Genomic DNA, 23,221 nt, shown 5'->3' with positions numbered 1-23,221 from the left:
ACTGATCCTGGAACCATGTGGTTGGTAAGCAAGCGACTTACCACACAGCCACTCCTCCGCCTATATATATAATTCAATTAGAGGTTATGTTAGCCTCATGAAAGGATGGGTCATCCAAGAAAATATTGGTTCAATACCTAATATTTTGGGGGAATCGATTTCTTTAAAATAACAGGTGCGTATATAAACTGTAGTTTATATTCATATAAAGAAAGAAGAAAATGGATATTGTGAAGTTAATAAAAGTTTATCAACAACAAATTGATCATTATTCCTTAAAGCTGTTTCAATTGTTGTTGTTGTTGGCACTCCGTCGCTTACGACGTTGAGGGTTCCAGTTGATCCGATCAACGGAACAGCCTGCTCGTGAAATTAACGTGCAAGTGGCTGAGCACTCCACAGACACATGTACCCTTAACGTAGTTCTCGGGGATATTCAGCATGACACAGTGTGACAAGGCTGACCCTTTGAATTACAGGCACAACAGAAACAGGAAGTAAGAGTGAGAGAAAGTTGTGGTGAAAGAGTACAGCAGGGTTCACCACCATCCCCTGCCGGAGCCTCGTGGAGTTTTAGGTGTTTTCGCTCAATAAACACTCACAACGCCCGGTCTGGGAATCGAAATCGCGATCCTATGACCGCGAGTCCGCTGCCCTAACCACTGGGCCATTGCGCCTCCACGCTGTTTCAATTATACACAGTGAATTAATTAAATATTAAGTTATTTCTGAGCATAATCTCTTCGGAGGGAAAAAATATACCCTTAGATGTTTTGTATGTGTATATATACACGTGTGCCAAGGCATGAGCACATACTCATAAGTGACTAAGTATGCATAAGTGTATGCATTTATGTAAGTGCGTACTTATATTCTTGTGCAAATATGTACATGTATGTCTACATTTATGTATGCATGTGTATGTATATATACACACATATTTGTATGTATGTGTATATATATATGTATACGTGTATGTGTATGTACAGGTGGTAACATGTTTATGAATGTATGTGTATGCCTGTATATGTACATATATATATATATATATATTACACATGAGTGTGCATGTGCAAGAATCATGTATGTATATGTCTGTGGATACGAGTATGTGTGTGTACATAGATATGCTGAGATGTGAGTGAGTGTATGTATGTATGTATGCTGAGACGTACATATACACATGGTGTATGTATTCGTATACACGAGTATATGTGTGCACATATATGTACATGTGTGCGGGTATGTATGTATGTATGTATGTATGTATATATGTATGCATGTGTATATGTGTGTATATATGTACATGTTTATGTATATATATGTGTGTGTGTATATATATATATATGTGTGTGTGTGTGTGTGTGTATGTGAATACGCATCTATATGCGTTCATGGATCTGAGTGTATGGGTACATATGTGTGTGCCTTCAAAGGGTGTGTTAAACATCCAATTCACTGGTATGTCAGTTGAATACCATATAAATATGGGTATAATACAATTACAAAGATAAATTAGAGAGATACTACTGACAATCCAATAATATATTTATATTATAATAGTACATAATGTACTATGAATATAATATAACATCATCATCATCTTCATCATCGTTTAACGTCCGCTTTCCATGCTAGCATAGGTTGGACGATTTGACTGAGGACTGGCAAGCCAGAAGGCTGCACCAGGCTCCAATCTGATTTGGCAGAGTTTCTACAGCTGGATGCCCTTCCTAATGCCAACCACTCCGAGAGTGTAGTGGGTGCTTTTATGTGCCATCGGCATGAGGGCCAGTCACACAGTACTGGCAACGGCCACGCTCAAAAGGTGTTTTTTACGTGCTCCCTGCACGGGAGCCAGTCCAGCGGCACTGGCAATGACCTCACTTGAATGATTTTCTAACGTGCCACCAGCACAAGTGCTAGAAGGTAACACTGGTAACGATTACGCTCAAATGGTGCTATTTACGGGCCACCACGGAAGCCAGACAGCTGCTCTGGCAATGAACACACTCAACAGTGCTGTTAGTGCTCCACTGGTGCGGTGACCAGTCATCGAGTATCGTTCAATTTTGATTTCACTTTCCCCAACAGGTCTTCACAAGTAGAGTTTAGTGTCCAATGAAGGAGAAGTTGGCATGGGTGCCAGTCGTCGGATTCGGTTCGATTTCGATTTCTGATTCAAATTTCAAATTCCAAATTCACTTGCTTCAACAGGTCTTCGCAAGCAGGGTTTTTAGTGTCCAATAAAGTAAAGATACGGATTAGTGAGATGGCTACACTTTTGGCAGAGATCACAGATTATGCTCTCACTTGCCTTGCCAGCTCTTCTCACGTACTGCATATTTCCAAAGGTCCTGGTCACTTGTCATTGCCTCGAACATAAACAATTATTAAAATAACCAAAAAGGCCAACAAATTGTCTTGACTTATATCCATCTTCTGATATATATATACACAATAACAGTTCCCTTACATATATAAGTCACTTCAGGGTCATGGTTTAAAGATAGATGAAATACTGTGTGAAAGAACGGCTGGATTGTAAAACATAATTCAAATGTCTATATATTATTAGCGTGAGCATTAACTATTCAATCATACATCAATTACAAATAGAAAACAACAAAAACACTCTAATGGACAATACAACCAAGTAAGTGCAATCCACAACCATCAAAACCCGTTCATGTCCAAGAGAGTCACTCGTCACCACAACATACAACAATAAGATAGGTGTGTATATATATGTATATAATTATCTGAGTCTTCTCCTATCTGGAACTGCAACAAAAAATATATAAACAATTGCATCTTCATACAACAACTCTTCTATTTATTTAAACTACTTGATATTTTAAAAATTATTGTTTAAATTAACTAATAATAATCTATATTTATTCTTTATCAGAGGGGTAATTCTGTAATAGATATGAATAGAAACTTAATAAAAATTTTTTCCTTGTTTTCTTTATATATGTATATACACACACATACATATATATATATGTATCATCATCATCATTGTTTAACATCCATTTTCCATGCTGGCATGGGTTGGGCGGTTTGACCGAGGTCGGGAAAGCCAGTGGCTGGACCAGGCTCCAATCTGATCTGGCAGTGTTTTTACAGCTGGATGCCCTTCCTAATGCCAACCTCTCCGAGAGTGTAGTGGGTGCTTTTTACGTGCCACCGGCACAGGAGCCAGTCAGGTGGGCTTGCCATTGAACATGTTCAAATATTGCTTTTTATGTGCCACTGGCACAGGGACTAGTCCAGGGACACTGACATCGGCCACATTCGGATGGTGTGTGCCACTGGCATTGACCACGTTCGGATGGTGTTTTTTTATGTGCTTCTGGCATAGGAGCCAGTCAGGGAGCACTGGCATCGACCATGTTTGGATGGTGCTTTTTGCATGACACTGGCACAGCAGCCAGTCAGGTGGCCCTGGCATCGATCATATTCAGACAGTACGTTTTAAGTGCCACCGGCACAGGAGCCACTGGTATTGGCCACGTTTAGATGGTGCTTTTTATGTGCCACTGGCATGGGAGCCAGTCAGGGAGCATTGGCATCGACGACATTCAGGTGATATATATATATATATATATATATATATATATATATATATATGTAAAGATGCGTGGCTTAGTGGTTAGGGTGTTCGGCTCACAACTGTAAGGTTGTGAGTTCAATTTCCGGCGATGTGTTGTGTCCTTGAGCAAGACATTTCATTTCATGTTGCTCCAGTACACTCAGCTGACAAAAATGAGTAGTACCTGTATTTCAAAGGGCCAGCCTTGTCACACTTTGTGTCACACTGAATCTCCCTGAGAACTATGCTAAGGGTACACCCGTCTGAGGAGTGCTCAGCCACTTGCATGTTAATTTCACACACACACGCACACATATATATACTAGCAGTAATACCTGTCATTGATCGGTTAATTACTTTTACTGTTTCTCGGGCCAAGAAGCTAGAAAAATGGGTATATCATATAGAAGAATAGCTTTATGGAGACCAGTTGACTGTGAGGGCACTGAAAAGGCTGCAGGTCAAGTGGAACATCATTGTTCATAGAGAAAAAGCATTGCACATCAAATGTTTATTTGGCGTTTCTTTTTGACACCTGAATGGTTTCTTTTGACATTTGAATACACCCAAGGAGTACACCCAAGGTAAATTGAAAGATTCAGTTATAAGTCTGAATCAGGTTGAGACTACGACTACAGATTTAGGTTTGCACGTGTCTCATCCACGTTCTCTGCTACAGATCGTGCAGTTGTTTGGTGTTCGTTCTTTGTCAGTCATTTTTTAGGAGACATTTTTTTGATTAGGAATACCAGTAAGTAATAAGGAAATGAAATGGCAAATGCTGTCTCCTATTAGTGTTAGTGCTGAAATTCTGATGCTATATTACAGGAATGGAAGGCAAAGCAACAGTAAGTAATAGTCCACTGAAATTATAAATGCTGTGTCCTGTCAGATTTAGGTTTACTCATCCTGTATGTGTGTATCATATAAGAGAAAAAAAAGAAAGTGGGATAGGAAACTGTAAGGGCTTAAATTTGAATGGGAAATTAGAAGGTATAACTGGTATGTGAGAAATGAAGATGGTGTCATGTTTACCATAACCAGTGAGAATATTTGCCTCAATGCAATTCGTCATAGGTTTGTGCACAATTAGTGTTGCCTCCCTTGAACCATTTAGATTCATTTTATGGGTAAAACAAACACACTAACGGACAGAATCTCTCATATATATATATATATATATACACTTGAGTTTGTGCAGCAGATGGGTGTATGTGTATGTGTACATATATATGTGTATATGTATGTATATATGTGTGTGTGTATATATATATATATATATATATATATATATATATATATATAGAGATGCAGTTTGGGTTCGTGCCAGGTAAAAGCACTACTGATGCCTTATTTCTAGTGAGACAGTTGCAAGAGAAATACCTAGCCAAGGATAAACCTCTGTACCTGGCTTTCGTTGACATGGAGAAAGCCTTTGACAGGGTCCCCCGATCCCTTATCTGGTGGTCAATGAGGAAACTTGGGATAGAAGAATGGCTAGTGAGAGCTGTGCGAGCCATGTACAGAGATGCGGCCAGTAAGGTGAGGGTTGGAAATGAGTACAGCAATGAATTCCGGGTAGAGGTAGGGGTCCACCAAGGTTCCGTCCTCAGCCCCCTATTATTTACCATAGTCCTCCAGGCAATCACAGAGGAGTTCAAGACAGGTTGCCCCTGGGAGCTCCTCTATGCTGATGATCTTGCCCTAATTGCGGAGTCACTATCAGAACTAGAGGAGAAGTTTCAGGTGTGGAAGCAAGGTCTAGAATTGAAGGGCCTTAGAGTCAACCTAGCTAAAACCAAAATCCTAATAAGTAGGAAGGTAGATAAAACACAAACCCCTTCAGGTAGATGGCCCTGCTCAGTATGTAGAAAAGGAGTAGGTAGTAACTCTATAAGATGTACCCGGTGCAAGCTATGGACACATAAGAGGTGCAGCAACATCAAAGGCAGGTTAACTAGCAAGTTAGTTTTTGTTTGTGGCAGATGTTCAGGTGCAATAAAGACTGCAAACAAACAGGAAACAACTTCTATCTCATTCCAGGGTGAAAAACTAGAGGTAGTCGATAGCTTCCGCTATCTGGGCGACCAAGTTAGTAGTGGGGGTGGGTGCGCTGAAAGTGTAGCTGCTAGAATAAGAATAGCCTGGGCAAAGTTTAGAGAGCTCTTACCCCTGCTGGCGACAAAGGGACTCTCACTCAGAGTAAAAGGCAGACTGTATGACGCATGCGTACGAACAACCATGCTACATGGCAGTGAAACATGGGCTGTAACTGCTGAGGACATACGTAAGCTCGCAAGGAATGAAGCCAGTATGCTCCGTTGGATGTGTAATGTCAATGTGAATACCCGTCAGAGTGTAATAAGTATCTTGAGAGAAAAGCTGAACATTAGAAGCATCAGTTGTGGCGTGCAAGAGAGACGATTGCGCTGGTATGGACATGTGGTGAGAATGGAGGAGGATAGCTGCGTGAAAAAGTGCCACACCCTAACAGTTGAGGGAACCCGTGGAAGAGGTAGGCCCAGGAAGACCTGGGCTGAGGTGGTGAGGCAAGACCTTCGTACATTGGGCCTCACCGAGGCGATGACTACGGACCGAGACCTTTGGAAATGGGCTGTGCGTGAGAAGACCCGGCAAGCCAAGTAAGATCGTTGCCAGTGCCCCTGGACTGGTTCTTGTGCGGGTGGCACATGAGATGCACCATTTTGAGCGTGGCCGTTGCCAGTACCGCCTGACTGGCTCCTGTAGGATTTTCGAGCGAGATCGTTGCCAGTGCCCCTGGACTGGCTTGTGCGGGTGGCACATAAAAGACACCATTTCGAGCGTGGCCGTTTTCGTGCGGGTGACACGTAAAAGCACCCACTACACTCTCTGAGTGGTTGGCGTTAGGAAGGGCATCCAGCTGTAGAAACTCTGCCAAATCAGACTGGAGCCTGGTGTTGCCATCCGGTTTCACCAGTCCTCAGTCAAATCGTCCAACCCATGCTAGCATGGAAAGCGGACGTTAAACGATGATGATGATGATATAGTTTTAGGGAAAATAACCAATTTTCAAGAACTCATCGATGAAAATCCACTATCACATATAGAAAAATTAATAATTAAAAGCACAATAAATGAGTATAATATAAAGTAAAGTAAATATCATAAGATAAATATAATAAAAAGATTACACGTGTTTCATAACCAATTTTCAAATAGAAAAGAAATTTAAATCGATTAAAATCAATTGAAATTATCGAAAATAAGTTCTATTCAAAAATATAGCTACTCGTCAGATCGTAAGTAGAACAATAATTAGATATATATCAACCAACAATAAGTACCAAATGAATTAATATGAAATACTTATTATATAAAGATAGAAAAATTATTTTAAAAATATCATATCAAAATAATAACCATTCAATAATCATCCCTTCATCCATTATAATAACATGTATATTATATACAAAAAACATCTTACATAAATTATCATTGTTTTAAAACAATGATAATTTATGTAAGATGTCTTTTGTATATAATATACATGTTATTATAATGGATGAAGGGATGATTATTGAATGGTTATTATTTTGATATTATGATATTTTTTAAATAATTTTTCTATCTTTATATAATAAGTATTTCATATTAATTCATTTGGTACTTATTGTTGGTTGATATATATCTAATTATTGTTCTACTTACGATCTGACGAGTAGCTATATTTTTGAATAGAACTTATTTTCGATAATTTCAATTGATTTTAATCGATTTAAATTTCTTTTCTATTTGAAAATTGGTTATGAAACACGTGTAATCTTTTTATTATATTTATCTTATGATATTTACTTTACTTTATATTATACTCATTTATTGTGCTTTTAATTATTAATTTTTCTATATGTGATAGTGGATTTTCATCGATGAGTTCTTGAAAATTGGTTATTTTCCCTAAAACTATATATTTTATATATACTTTATCTATAAGGCTCAATTTAATTTTAATTTTTTATAAATTGATTTTAATTGAGTTTTTTACCTGTAATTTTGGATTTTGTCCCTAATATTATTATATATATATATATATACACACACACACACATATATATGTGTGTGTATATATCTATGATTAAATTTTACGTATGCTTGCAAGCATGTACACATAGACATTTATTACTTTCACAAGTAAATTCAGACATTACAATTTTAAGAAACTGTTATACAAATACACTTCCCTAGAAACGCAATGGGGTAAAAATAAAAATTCAAAATTCCACTAACCAATTGAAATTAACTGATCAACATAGATCTATTTCAATGTCTTCTTAGGGGTGATGAATAACAAAAAAAAAGTGTAAATATATGTGCTTACTGTTTACACACCCATCTTCGTCTTTTGTTTTTTTTTGTAAATTCTCACTATATATATATAGATGTGTGTGTGTGTATGTGTGCATATATGTGTGTGTGAGTCGACTTACTGGCATCTGTGCCGGTGGTACATGAAAAATAAATGAGTGAGGTCGTTGCCAGTGCCACTGGACTGGCTCCTGTGCAGGTGGCATGTAAAAAAACACCATTTGAGCATGGCCTTTGCCAGTACCGCCTAACTGGCCCTCATGCAAGTGGCACGTAAAAGCACCCAATGCACTCTCAGAGTGGTTGGTGTTAGGAAGGGCATCCAGCTGCAGAAACTCTGCTAGATCAGATTGGAGCCTGGTGTAGCCATCTGGTTTGCCAGTCCTCAGTCAAATCGTCGAACCCACGCTAGCATGGAAAGCGGACGTTAAATGATGATGTGCATATGTGTGTATGTGTATAAGTGTGTATATACGTAGGTGTGCACGTGTAAATGTATATATGTGTGCAAATATATCTGAAGGTCTCTATGTGTATATATATATATATATATATATATATATATATATATATGTACATACAGATGAATGTATGTACATGCATATATACGTGTGTGTACTTGTATATCTATACAAATTTTCTCAACTTCATTTGCAACTTACAAATGCACTTTACTTCCTTACCTTATTTATATTGTAATTTCCTTTACAATCTCTATTTAATTTATTCATTCATTACTCTAATTCTATTTACCTACCCTATTTTACCACCAACCAACCCCTTGGTCAAACATAATATAAATCATAAACAGTATCATTCAGTCTGCTGTGATATATCTACAAACAAGCATACAAAACATCTAAGGGTATATTTTTTCCCTCTGAAGAGATTAGGCTCAGAAATACGAACTTAATATTTAATTAATTCACTATGTATAATTGAAACAGCTGTAAGGGATAATAAACTCTTATTAACTTCACAATCTCCATTGTCTTCTTCCAATATATATATATATATATATATATATATATATATATATATATATATATATTATGTGCTAAACACCATGTAAAAAGCACCTGCACTGGCACTAAACAGAAAGCATCCATACCAGGCCACATAAAAAGCACTCTTTAAAGTGGTTGGCAATAGGAAAGGCATCTAGCAGTAGAAACTAACCCAAATCACACTGGAACCTGGTGCAGCTTTCCAGCTTGCTAATTCTGGTTCAACTGTCCAACCTATGCCAGGATGAAAAATGGATGTTAAATGATGATGATGATAATAATCATCACCAATTTATCATCCATTTTCCCAAACAAGCAGCATCATAGGTCAAACAGAATTTGTTAAGGCAGATCTTCTGTGGATAGATGCTCTTCCTGTCACTAACCTTCACTTGTTTCCAAGCAAGATAATATTTCTCCTTGGCTAGACATGCTTTCTATGGAAGATTGGAAACAAATAACACTAATTTACAACTATCATGCAATATCAAGATAAAAGAACACACACACACACCTATATATATATATATATATATATATATATATATATATATATATATATATATATATATATATATATTATACCAAAAATTAGGCAAAAGAATATCGTATCTGTTAACAAACTTAGCAAAATACTCACAGTTGAGTTTTTGTATATATATATATATATATATATATATATATATATATATATATATATATATATCAACTTTAAATAGAGCTCAAAACTGATCCATTGACAATACTTTATTATGATAATAATAATAATAATAATGAAAATGACCTATTATTATAATAAAGTATTGTCAATGGATCAGTTTTGAGCTCTATTTAAAGTTGATATATATATATGTGTGTGTGTGAGTGTGTATGTATAAACAGCTGGATGCAATGTGATACCATAAAGGAAATATTCAATCATCAGTAAGTTTGACTAAGGATGTTGAAGCACCTACATTGCTAGAAATTAGAGTTGAAATACTCTTAATGCTATAAGAGGAGTACAGCTGTATAAACAAATGCTGACAGGGGAGGTAACCGCCCAATGACCAACACTATACCAATTCCACTCACAAGATTTTGGTCAGCCCAGGGTTATAGAAGGTATTTGCTCAAGGTGTCATGCTGCAGAAATTAACCCAAAACCACATGACTGGGAAACTAGCTTCCTATTCACACAAAACAAAAACATATTTTATACTGGTAATTGTTTTTTTTTGTTTAATATATTATCTTCTCAGCAGAAAATATATCAAGAATATACATACATTTATATATATTTAAGGAATGTTATTAATAGATCTTTAACTTTTATCTCTAATATTCAGACTTCTTATACTTTTTATAAACACGTATACTTGGATTTACACATGTAATTTATAACTATAAATTCAAAGTAGGAACTTCGATTATAAACTAAGGGTAATAATATCCTAAGCCAATAAACCACAAGTATATGAACAAGAATACACAGGGTGTTCAGGTTAATTTGACAGTTTGCATAAAAGGAAAAGAAAACACAATATCCCATCCAAAAACTTTTTTTAATCAAAAAATATCAACTAGGTTATGGCTGGGTGATAGCAGTTTACTCAAAATAGTCACCCCCATCGTCCACCACAGTCTCAAGACAGCTCTGGAACCTGGCACATGCATTCCTCACTGTGTCCCTGGAAAGACCTTCAAACATCTTCTTGATCTTCATCACCAGCTCGGCCTGGTGTTACAGACAGAGTGATTGGTGTCTTTCTCAACAGTGTCCCACAAATAGTAATCCATGGGATTACAATAGGGGTAAGTTAGGAGGCCAGAAACCAGGGCTGGTGAAGTTGGTGAAATTCAACAACTACTTCTCTCTCTTTCTGGAGGTATGGTAAGGGCCAAATCCCGCTGCCACACATATGGCCTTCCAGCAGCAACCTTTTCCAGCCAGGGATTAACCACAATCTTCAGCAGCTTCACATAGCCATCTGAATTGAGTCTAAGATCTTGTTCAAATGTATGGGGATGAATTCTGGCATGCAGACACAGTCAAGCCACAGCTTTGTAATCTTTATTACAATTGTCCATGTTATGTCTTAGAGCCTTTACAGTGTTCACAGAATATTGAGCAGCAGTCATGATGTGAGCATTTTGATACCTAGTGTGAATCATTACGATACAGGTAACTCTTTATCAATATTCAAATGGCTGCCTGTTCAGCTAACTTTTTCTCAACTATATGAGGATTAAACCTTTTGCTTTTCGATGTCACTGACTGTTCACCAATACATCAAGCTGTTCCAGAAAAAGGGAGACATAAAAAAAGTCAAATTTAGCCCAAACACCCCATACAGTCCCTAAACCTGTATGTAGGCTGGAATAAGGCACCTGATAACAACAAAGGTTAAAACTTAGCATAGATACATTTTTAATGAGTAACTTTCTATTTCAGTCAAAGTTCAATCTAAACAAAATTTTGGAGAGGCTTAGTGAAGTATATCTATTTTTTTTTTTAATATGTTGGTGTTGGCTTATATAATATGGGTAGTGTTGACCAACCGAAATATCATATGCGAGTTTTATTGAGATTTCAGTTTTAAATATAAACACTTTAGTAAGAGCAGCCTCAGTTGAGGTACTAAGTGGATTAAGTATTGATTTAATGGAGAAAACCACTGATTTTTAATATAAGATTGCATTGAGGATTTCATCTATAATGGCTTTCTAACTTTTCTTTATTTAATAAAATTAACCACATTCCAAATCAATACATGTTAATTTTCTTTCGATTAGTTTTAATACAGTTTCAATAAATGAAATAATGAAAAGCATTCAATAACTGACCTGTGTTGTATGCAGAAGATGCAGATGAGACGCATCCAGGTGCAATGGAACCTGAACTATTGTTGTGTGAGAAAGGAAATCGTTGGCTTCCAGTTGGACTTGCTTCAATTTTTAAATCACTATCCATAACTGAAATAATATAAACATTTTTGCATACGTTTCTTTATAAAAATAGTATCCCCAAAACAAAACAAAGTAATAGATGTGAAATCTGAAAGAAGACCTTTACCATACCAAACTTAATGAGGTAGAATAATTGATAGAAATAAAAGACTGTATTTACCATATATATAATATAACTGAGCATATACCAATAATAAATTTTTGAAATTAAACACACTAATCATCATCATCATCATTTAAGGTCCGTTGTCCATGCTGGCATGGGTTGGACGGTTTGATCAGGGCTGGCAAGCTAGAAGGATGCACCAGGCTCCAATCTGTTTTGGCATGGTTTCTATGGCTGGATGCCCTTCCTAACACCAGCTACTCCCAGAGTGTAATGGGTACTTTACGTACCACCAGCCCAGGTGCCATTTGCATGAAACTGGTATCTGCCACAACTGTAGTTTTACTTGGCTTGATGGGTCTTCTCAAGCAAAGCATAATGCCAATTGATCTCAGTCCTTGCCTCCATGAGCCCCAACACTCAAAAGGTGCCTTTACGTACCACTGGCACGGGTGCCAATTGTGTGACACCGGTACCTGCCACGACTGCGATTTTATTTGGCTTGATGGGTCTTCTTCTCAAGCAAAACATAATTCCAAAGGTCTCAGTCATTGCCTCTTCGAGGCCCAACATTCAAAAGGAGCTCAACCACTTTGCCTCCGTGAAGCTCAGCGTTCAAATGGTGCTTTTATACATGCACCTGCATGGGTGCTGGTTATGCGACACCAGCATCAGCCACAACTGCCATTTCACTTGGCTTGATGGGTCTTCTCAAGCACAGCATATCGCCTAAGGTTTCGGTCACTAGCTATTGCCTCTGTGAGGCCCAAATTTCAGAGATCATGCTTCACCACCTCACCCCATGTCTTCCTGAGTCTACCTCTACCACAGGTTCCCTCTACAGTTAGGGACCGACACTTCTTTACACAGCTGTCTTTGTCCATATGCATCACATGACCATATCAGTGCATTCACCTCTCTTGCACACCACATCTGATGCCTCTTATGCCCAACTTTTCTCTCAAGATGCTTACACTCTGTTGAACATGCACACTGACATTGCATATCTAGCAAACCATACTGGCTTCATTGATTTCAAGCCTATGCATGTCCTTGGTTGTCACAGCCCATGTTTCACTGCCATGTAGCATAGTTGTTCACATACAGGTATCATACAATCTGCCTTCACTCTCAGAGAAAGGCCCTTTGTTGCCAGCAAAGGCAGGCGCTCTCTAAATTTTGCCAAGCCTAATCTTATTCTGAGAGCTATGCTGTTGGAACTTCCACCTCTGCTACTAACTTGATCACCTAGATAACATCAGCTATCTACTACCTCTAGCTTACCCTCATGGCAGTTGATGGAGTCTATTTTCTGTACATTTTTGGTGTTTATTGTACCTGTGCATCTATCACACACAAAAGCTGTTTTCCTTGTTAACCTTCCTATGACATTGCAGCAAAAAATATTGTAAAAATATATTCACTGAAATGTATACTGACATACTTCAAACAAATAGATGCAATACATATATATATAGAATAATGTAAGCAAAAGGGAAGTTTCACAATATTATTGTTAAATTATTGTAAAATATTGTACAAAACTTGAAGAACTTAGAAACAGATTAGGAATAAATAGTGTCTGCTGACAATTATGGATATACTTGAATGGAATGTTTGACTTTGTATGATGTCTGTAATGTGTAGCATATTTTAACCAATATACCAAACAACATCAGTCTCTCTTAGCAGACTACAGATGCGATGAGAATAGAGACAAGGCTAAACTGAATGTTTTTAATGTAGTTATGTGTGTCTGTGCAAGAGAATAAATAATAGCATGTTACTGAACTGAATGTCAAAAGTAAGTAATTCTTCCAGAGTAATTATATTCTACACTGAAAATACATAATTTAACCAAATGATAAAAAACACTTTCACTTTTACCATTCTGTACATATACTAAAAGATAGAATTTTAAAGGATGAGTCAAAAAAGCATTCATTCTTTAATAGCTGCTTGATAGCATACCTAATAGTAACAAACAATCTCCAAGCCAACGAGGGAGTTAAACCTGTTAAAAACAACTAAATCTCCCTTAGATCACACCCTACCATATTAAACAATCCTAAAAATAATGTATTTAAAAAATAAAAAAGAGGAAAGTGACAGATGGTTAGAGATGGGTGAAGAGGTTAATGTGGAGGAGTGGTTGATGACAAATAGTATGGGAGGAGTGAAAGAATTGGAGTGACTCAGGAAGCAGGAGAGGATAAGTGACAGAAAGGGAAGAGAACAGCACTGTAATAAGCCTGTAAATATATCAGAAATGGACATCGAATACAGGGTGAGGGAGTGTTGGGGTGAGACAGTGACAGAGATGGGTGACAGAGGTATGTGGAGGTGGCTATAGTGAGTGGGGGAAGCCATGGACAGCAGATATGGCAGGAAGATGAGAATGATAAGAAATAAAAGAGGTGTTAAAGATTAAGTATGGCAGTCCTAAGACTTAACTCAGAGGAGGGGGAGATAACTAAAGGCACAGATTGGTAGACAATAAAGTGGGAAGGGATGATATTGAGAATGAGGAAATGGAATCAAAAAGAGCACACACACTCAGAGTTATTCTTAACTTACTACTGGATTGGTCAAAACTGGTATCACAAAAGGAACTGTCAGACAGATGTCTCTGAAAGAATAATAATAATGAATAAATAAATAAACTGCTAAGACTTTTCAATATAATTCAACAATTAAGTCTTAGATAAAGTTACTGTATTCATAACCCAAAATGAAAACCAGGTACAGAGGTTTATCTTTGGCTAGGTATTTCTCCTGCATCTGTCTTACCAGAAATATAACATCAGTGGTGCTTTTCCCTGGCACAAACCCAAACTGCATCTCATCTAAACTGACTCTTTCCCTAATTAGTTGGGCTATGACCCTCTCAGTGACCTTCATTACCTGATCCAACAACTTGATACCTCTGTAATTATTTGTATCTAAAGCGTCACCTTTACCTTTGTAGCAGTTGACTATGGTGCTGCTACACCAGTCATTGGGTATGACTCCTTCGTATCACCTGGTTAACTATACGGGTGACTAGGCTATAGCCGACACTGCCAGATATTTTGAGCATCTCTGCAGTGATACCTGATGGGCTGGGGGCTTTCCCTGTCTTCATACTCTTAATTGCTTTATCTACCAAGGTACTGTCAACTTGGATAGCTGGTCCCTCTGTTGGGTCGACATTTGGCAGTCTCTCTTTCTCCCATTCATCCTCTTTATTGAGCAATCTTTCGTAGTGGCGTCTCCAAACCTCTTTCTTTGCAGCCTCGTTTAGTGCAAGTGAACCATCATCCATGCGGACACATTTCTCTCCTACGACATCACAATTCTCTCACACACTGTCTTGCAACACGAAATACCTCAAGTCTTTGGTCCTCACGGCGCAGAACGTTGGCAATTTTTTTCTTATCTGCTTCCCCTCTGGCTAAATAAACCTGTCTCCTAGCTTCCCTTCTGGCAGTCTGATACAATTCCCTGCTACCACCGTTCTTCCAGTCCTTCCAAGCCTGTTTCTTTTCTCTAACAGCCCTGTCAACAACATTGTTCCACCACCACGTTATTTTGGGTTGAGAGGGGACTTTGCACCACCCACAGATCTGGTCAGTGGCCCTCAGCAGGTTGTCCCGTAGAAGTCTTCTACATAGTGGCGCCTCCAAGTCTCTCTCTTTGCAGCCTCATTAAATGCAAGTGAGCCATCATCCATGCGGACACATTTCTCTCCTACATCACAATTCTCTCTCACACACTGTCTTGCAACACGAAACACTTGAAGTCTTTGGTTCTCATGACACAGAACATTTGCAAATTTTCTCTTATCTGCTTCTCCTCTGTCCAAGGAAACCTGTCTCTTAGCTTCTCTTCTGGCAATCTGATACAATTCCCTGCTACCACTGTTCTTCCAGTCCTTCCATGCCTGTTTCTTTTCCCTAATGGCCCTGTCAACTACATTGTTCCACCATCATGTTACCTTGGGTTGAGAGGGGACTTTGCACCATCCACAGATCTGGTCAGTAGCTCTCAACAGGTTATCCCGTAGGAACCTCTAGTTGCTTTCCACATCATGTGATGCTATATCCTCCTCTATTTTGTCCGAGACCTTTGGAGATATATGCTTGAGAAGACCTGGCAAGCCAAGTGAGACTGTAACCGTGGCCTATGCCAGTGCAGCATAACAGGCCCATTTAAGAGTACCCTTCAATCATTGGGCAACAAACTGTGCTTGCGAAGACTTGTCAAGTCAAGTGAAGTCATTGTTGTGGCCTATGACAGTACCGCCTGATTAGCACGTAAAAAGCACCATTTGTGCATGATCATTGCCAGTGCCACCTGACTGGCTTCCATGCCAGTGGCATGTAAAAAGCACCATTTGTGCATAGCTGATGCCAATGCTGGCTGACTGATTCCATGCCGGTGGCACATAAAAACACGTCTCTAAATCTTTGTCCATTCGCAAGATCCTTAAGCTTCCAAACCCTTCTTCTCTATGCTGGTCATCTTCTGGGCATCCATTTAGCCCTGATCCTGAAGTCGCTAACTACTAATCTATATTGTGGGGTGCATTCTTCACCTGGGAAGGTTTTGGCATTTATAAGTAGCCATCTTTCCTGTTTCCTGGTGAGGATGTAATCAGTTTGACTAGTGTGTCTACCAGAATGGTAGGTGAATAGGTGAATGGCAGGTTTCCTGAAGTTAGTATTACAAACCATAAGATCATTTGCATCGCAGAACTACAGCAGCCTGGATTCCGCCTCACCGTGGGAACCAAAACCATAACCTCCATGTACGCCCCCTGCATGTTGTCCAACATGCCCATTGAAGTCACCAGCCACAAAGAGAAGGTCCCTGTCATTCATCGATGAGGTAGTCTGCAAGAGGGTGCCATAAAACTGAGGGGCATAAGCCGAGATAATGGTTGCTAACCCATGCTGAAGCACTAATCTAATCTTAAGTATTCTATCACAGACTCTGACTACCTCGATTACCTTATCAACCCATTTCTCTGCAAGAAGTATACCCATGCTCCCGACCCTGTCAGTGTTCCTTGCCCAGAAAATCTTATACCTGTGTTCTTTGCCTTTAAGGAACCTAGCAGAACTCCCTCTCCACCTTACTTCTTGGATGCAACACAAATCTACATGTTTCCGTTCAAGTATCTCAACAATCTCACCAGACCTACCTTTCAGTGTGCCTACATTAAGTGTGTCAACTCTGAGGGTGTGGAAGGTGTGGGCCTGCAAGACCCTGGGATGGGGAACAGCAGCATCATGTACCTGAAAAGAAAGCTTGCATTTGGCAGAACTCAAACATACAATAGCCTTCAACCTGCATACACTACACCATCATTTTATGCGCTACATGGTCACTACATTTTATCTCAAATCCAGAAAGAAGCCCTGTTCACTGGAACATCACTGAAATGTGCCTATTTTCCACAGCTGAATGTGGATCATGCCAAACAAAGTTCCCAGAGCACATACCAACAACACTCTGCCCAACCAGAGTTATCTGCTCAAATTTCACCAAACAGGTAATATTGTGGGAGCTGACTGTGCCCTGATTAGAACAAAGGAAGCTCATGAGAGAAAGCTTGTCAAATACCAGGAGCTAGTAGAGCAGTGTAGAACTCAAGGTTGGCAGATATGCTACTAGACAAGTGAAATAGAGTGGCAGGGTTTTGTGGAGTGTTCATTCTGCAAAGTGCTGAGTGGACTTGGAACCCCTAGTTTGCTACTGCTGAGATGCAAGTTGGAATTTTATCAATACCAGCTGGGTTGACTGGATGAGGGGTCTAATGATGCAAGACTCAAAACTCCCTAAAACCCCACAAATATCACTGATGATGCACCTTAAAGAATTTGTGAGATGTATCCTGGAGCTACACATATACATATAGAAACATGCATGTGTGCCCGTATATATAACAAGTGATAGAGACAGAAAATGGAATATACAAGAAACTTTGTTGCTCACAACGATCATTTCAACCCATCCTACATTGATCCCTTCTGGATGGGATACTGTACAACTTGTTGTGGTGCATCACTCAATGCAGAATTCTCTTATCAGGTGATTTTACAAGAGGTATCTCGTTAAATATACCCTGTTTTGCTCAGTTTTAATACAGCATGTTTTTAGTGACCGCAGATTTAAGCCTTTAGGCAGGAATTGCGAGGGACAGATTCTGTCTCTAAAGTCGCTAATAAAATGCTGCATTAAAACCAAGTGAAACAGGGTTTATTTAATGGGATACCCCATGTAAAATCACCTGATGAGACAATTCTGCACCAAGGGATACACCACGACCAGTTGTACATTATCTCACCTGTGAGGGATCAATGCAGCATGGGTTGAAACGATTATTGTGAGCAATAAAGTTTCTCATATATTCCATTTTCTGTCTCTATCATTTGTTAAATACTCAACAAACACTGAGGAATTCCTGAGGTAGATCCAGCTATGCTTGTGTAAATACCATGGATGATGTCAGGTAGCCATAGGCAGTGAATGTACTTCACCAGCTAACTACTAGGCACATACCCAATGCTTAAATAATTACTTATATATATCCATATGTATGTGTGTGGGTGTGTCTGTGTGTGTGTGTATATATATATATATATATATATATATATAGTTGTGTAGGTATCAATTAGAGGAGTTTAAAACCTCTAAGGGATAATAAAATGCAAAGGCACTCCTGGTGATTACCTGAGTAGGTACAGTCCTGTGTGTGGGCGTGTCTGTGTGTGTGTATGTATATATATATATATATATATATATATATATATATATATAGTTGTGTAGGTATCAGTTAGAGGAGTTTAAAACCTCTAAGGGATAATTAAATGCAAAGGCACTCCTGGTGATTACCTGAGTAGGTACAGTCCTGTGTGTGGGCGTGTCTGTGTGTGTGTATGTATATATATATATATATATATATATATATATATATATATAGTTGTGTAGGTATCAGTTAGAGGAGTTTAAAACCTCTAAGGGATAATTAAATGCAAAGGCACTCCTGGTGATTACCTGAGTAGGTACAGTCCTTTGTAAAGTTGCACAGTAGCAGGTAGTTCGGTGGGTAAACCGTACTTTAGATTATATACGAGAAGAAAATGGATGTAAATAACAAGGAGAAACTCGTCGTTTTTGCTGGTTTCATGACCTTCGAACTTTAGGCCTCACCGAGGCAATGACCAGTGACCAGGACCTTTGGAAATATGCAGTACGTGAGAAGACCCGGCAAGGCAAGTGAGAGCATAATCTGTGATCTCTGCCAGAAGTGTAGCCAGCTCACTAATCCGTATCTTTACTTCATTGGACACTAAAAACTCTGCTTACGAAGACCTGTTGAGGCAAGTGAATTTTGAATTTTGAATTTAAATTTGAAATTGAAATCGAACCAAATCCGACGACTGGCACCCATACCAACCTCTCCTTCATTGGACACTAAACTCTGCTTGCGAAGACCTGTTGGGGCAAGTGAAATCGTAATTGAACCATACTCGATCACTGGCACCACGCCAGTGGAGCACAACAACACTGTCGAGCGTGTTTCATTGCTAGAGCAGCTGTCTGGCTTCCGTGCTAGTGGCCCGTAAGTAGCACCATTTGAGCTTAATCATTACGAGCGTCGCCTTCCAGCACTTGTGCTGGTGGCACGTTAGAAAATCATTCAAGCGAGGTCGTTGCCAGTGCTGCTGGACTGGCTCCCGTGCAGGTGGCACGTAAAAAACACCTTTTTGAGTGTGTCCGTTGCCAGTACCATGTAACTGGCCCTCGTGCCGGTGGCATGTAAAAGCACCCACTACACTCTCGGAGTGGTTGGCGTTAGGAAGGGCATCCAGCTGTAGAAACTCTGCCAGATCAGATTGGAGCCTGGTGCAACCTTCTGGCTTGCCAGTCCTCAGTCAAATCGTCCAACCCATGCTAGCATGGAAAGCGGACGTATGATGATGATGATGAATTAAATTAAAGACATACCAGTGAAAACGACGAGTTTCTCCTTGTTATTTACATCCATTTTCTTCTCGAATATATATATATATATATACATATATATATACACACACACACACATGTATATATACATATGTGTACATAAATATATATGTACACATATATATTCACACATTCACATATATATATATATATATATATATATCAGTTTATAGGGATCATGTAGATCATGGTCAACAGCTCCAGCATACAAGTGACTTATGTAGATTACTTGAAGGAAAAATATTCAAGCAGTAAAATTCATTAATCGATATATAAGATTCACTTCATCCCATTACAAAATATGTATTCACATATATTTAATGCTGAATGCAAACTCCTCCTCCCAGTTTTCATCTTCATATTTTTGTTTTGTATTTCTTATGGCTAAGTGTGTGTGTGTGTGTATACACATACATATACACACGCACGTCAGATGCAGTTTCTGGTATGAGAGTTCTGGGGTTTTGAGGAGTGTGGAATAACCTGTTGACTACTATTGTCCCTAGTCTACTCAGACTCAGGGTAGTAGCACCTGTTAGGGTCCCAGCTATGGGTTAACTAACATGGGAGTGAAGAATCTGCAGTTCTCATTTGAAATTCATTCTAGTCGGTTTCTCATGGTCTCAACTTCTGATGTGCCATGTTGTTATAGCTGACTACTTTGAAAAGTGGATTTCGTTCTGTGCCACACTTTATCAACCCAAAATGAATTAATGCACAGTAACTTCTTAGACTTTGGGCTCTTGGAACATATACATGGTCTTACTCAGTCACCAGTTGACTTCCACCATATATAAATATATATTAATAGGTTTGAAAATGGAGAGATCCAATGAATATAGATTAATTTATTAATTATTTAACCTTGCCTACAATTGTTTCACGTCGCACTCAGTTTAAATTACAAAACATATATAATAATAAAAGTTTGCATTTTGAGTAGTCTGGGTGTAAGATCTTCAGAGCAATATGAACATTATAGAGTTTACATTTTGATCAACTGAAATACTACAACAGACTACATATATATATGCACAAGCACACACACACATACACATAATATTCTGGAAAACTATTTCCAGAAACTATTTACATAATCATCACTTAATTATGTTCCCAAAACTGAGACGTTTATACCTATACAAAATGAAATTCATATGACTACAACCGAGAACCAAAACCGAGTCAACTATCAATTGTTATTGTTTTGCTTTGATCCTTACGTACCAGTCTAATTTTGTACAAGACTATGGAGGGGGGGGGGGTAATCACTAGAATTAATCTCTTGTATGTTTGTTGCATATTTAACCCCCCAACCATGATTAAACTCTCTCTCTTAAGGGAATTTTCCAACTGATACCAGCTAAAGTTTGAGAAAGTGAAAGTTGCAAGTTATATTCAAAGATCGTTTAATATAGGACCCCATTATCTAAAATGTCCTTTCTTTCTTTTAGAATTGTAGGGTGTGGCTTGAGAGAGTTCTGGCTGCCTGCCGTTTCTAGCAGATGAACAGTCTGTTTAGTTTGAGATCAGCCTTGTTTACAAATATCAATATATAAAGGCACTCCAGCCATGACCAGTACGCCTTTTAAGGACATGTCTGGTACTACATTACTCAGGGTATCCTTAACATACTGGAAATAGTAACTGAATCTTCCTTAAATAGCACCATACCGACATAAAGGTATAATTTAAAAGAGATTTAGTTGCTATTTCCAGTATGTTAAATGGCTGCGTAAAGGCTCCTTCGTTTGTTCGTCTTTATTAAGATAACTGTATTGATCCTGGACAGATATAGCAAAGCAGGTCCAAGATAATTCTTACAAGTCACCCAACAAAGAAAGAAGCTATGAAATCAGTTACAATAAAATGTTTTCATCTTTATCTGCCATACACACAATCATAAAACGAAAACATGCCTACACGAAACTACTTGATTGTTCCATTTAATTAGTTCCAAACGTCACATAAAACTTACATCATAGAAGTAATGTTTATCAATTTAGATTAGAGAAAATAATTAGCGACTGATAAAAAGAATTAAGTAAATATCTTTACCTGTATTCTGCTTTCGTCCATGTGGAATTTCGACAATGGAGAAATGTTATAACATGGCTCCAGAAGTTCGTCTGTTTTCGTGAATATTCGTAAACTGGATACACAAAAGCTGGAAGGCACTGATGAAAAAAGAAATTTCGGTTTTCACATTTAAGACGGAAAGAAATGTAAAAAAATTCATAACATGATTTTGAAAATTTACTTAAAATAAACAATTACAAGAAGATAATAACATGGAAAAAAGTGAAATGTAGTGCGAGTAATAAATTTTTGACAATATTTTAAAATCTATTCCAAAATAATTTTTATGATAAAATCTAAAATATATTAAAAATTAGCAGAAAATAAAAAATACCAGGCAGTAATGATTTTTTTTCTCTCAATTTAAAATTTGCTTTCAGTTTATACTTTTTTTTTTTTTACCTCCCTTCCTTTATTTATCAAGTTCTTCATTTTAAATTCTGAAGTCTGTGTATAAATATATGTACATACACACACACACACACACATGTATGTATATATTGTTCCCTTCTAGCATAGGTTTGATGGTTTGACAGGATATCAACAGGTCCAAGGACTGCATCATGCTCTGCTGTTGACTTTGGAAGTGTTTCCACAGCTGGATGCACTTCTCAATGTCAACAACTTTACAATATATACAGAGCTCTCTGTTTTGGTGCTACCAGCATGTGTGGTTGTCCAATGCAAATCGTCGTTGTTGATAATATTACCCAGTTCATATTTACTAACATTTCTTAAGATTGGTGTTGTTGGAAAAGTATGTTAAAGTTGGGTTTTGCCTTCCAAAATGAATGATAGTGCACTTGTCCACAGCTGGCTTGAATTGTCAATTGGTAATCCATTGCTGCATTGTGTCCAGGTCTGATTGCAGGAAAGATCTATAGCATATAGGATCTTTTCAACAATGTAGCATTTATAGATGGATAGGTTGTGGAGCCATCTAATGTAACTCTATTCAGAAGGCTGTAATATCATTTGACAGGAAACCTGGTACAAGGAATACATAAAACAAGGCTGTGACTTTATATGTTGCCACACTTATATACACAAGCTGAATGATAAATGAAAATGGTTTCATGCATGGAGGCATAGTCTTCTCCTGTGCGTTAGCTGCTACTGGCGTGT

General features: G+C 38.1%; 1 protein-coding gene across 1 annotated transcript in view; it reads right to left on the bottom strand.

Annotated features, from left to right (window-relative positions):
• The window catches only part of LOC128248719 (max-like protein X), a 31,381-nt gene extending 8,891 nt beyond the window's left edge, over window positions 1-22,490 (bottom strand). The window contains exons 1-4 of the mRNA XM_089357424.1: window positions 22,431-22,490; window positions 22,076-22,194; window positions 14,582-14,633; window positions 11,776-11,904 (exon numbers count right to left, since the gene is read on the bottom strand). Coding sequence (XP_089213550.1) covers window positions 11,776-11,904; window positions 14,582-14,633; window positions 22,076-22,096 — 202 coding nt within the window. The 5' untranslated portion in view covers window positions 22,097-22,194; window positions 22,431-22,490. The remainder of the gene's footprint in view (window positions 1-11,775; window positions 11,905-14,581; window positions 14,634-22,075; window positions 22,195-22,430) is intronic.
• Window positions 22,491-23,221: the final 731 nt, after the last annotated feature.

This window comes from Octopus bimaculoides, chromosome 9 (assembly GCF_046866305.1).
Source record: "Octopus bimaculoides isolate indiv1 chromosome 9, ASM4686630v1, whole genome shotgun sequence".
Taxonomy (NCBI): domain Eukaryota; kingdom Metazoa; phylum Mollusca; class Cephalopoda; order Octopoda; family Octopodidae; genus Octopus; species Octopus bimaculoides.
Note: the sequence above shows the minus strand (reverse complement) of the source record. Positions and strands in the feature narration are given on the sequence as shown.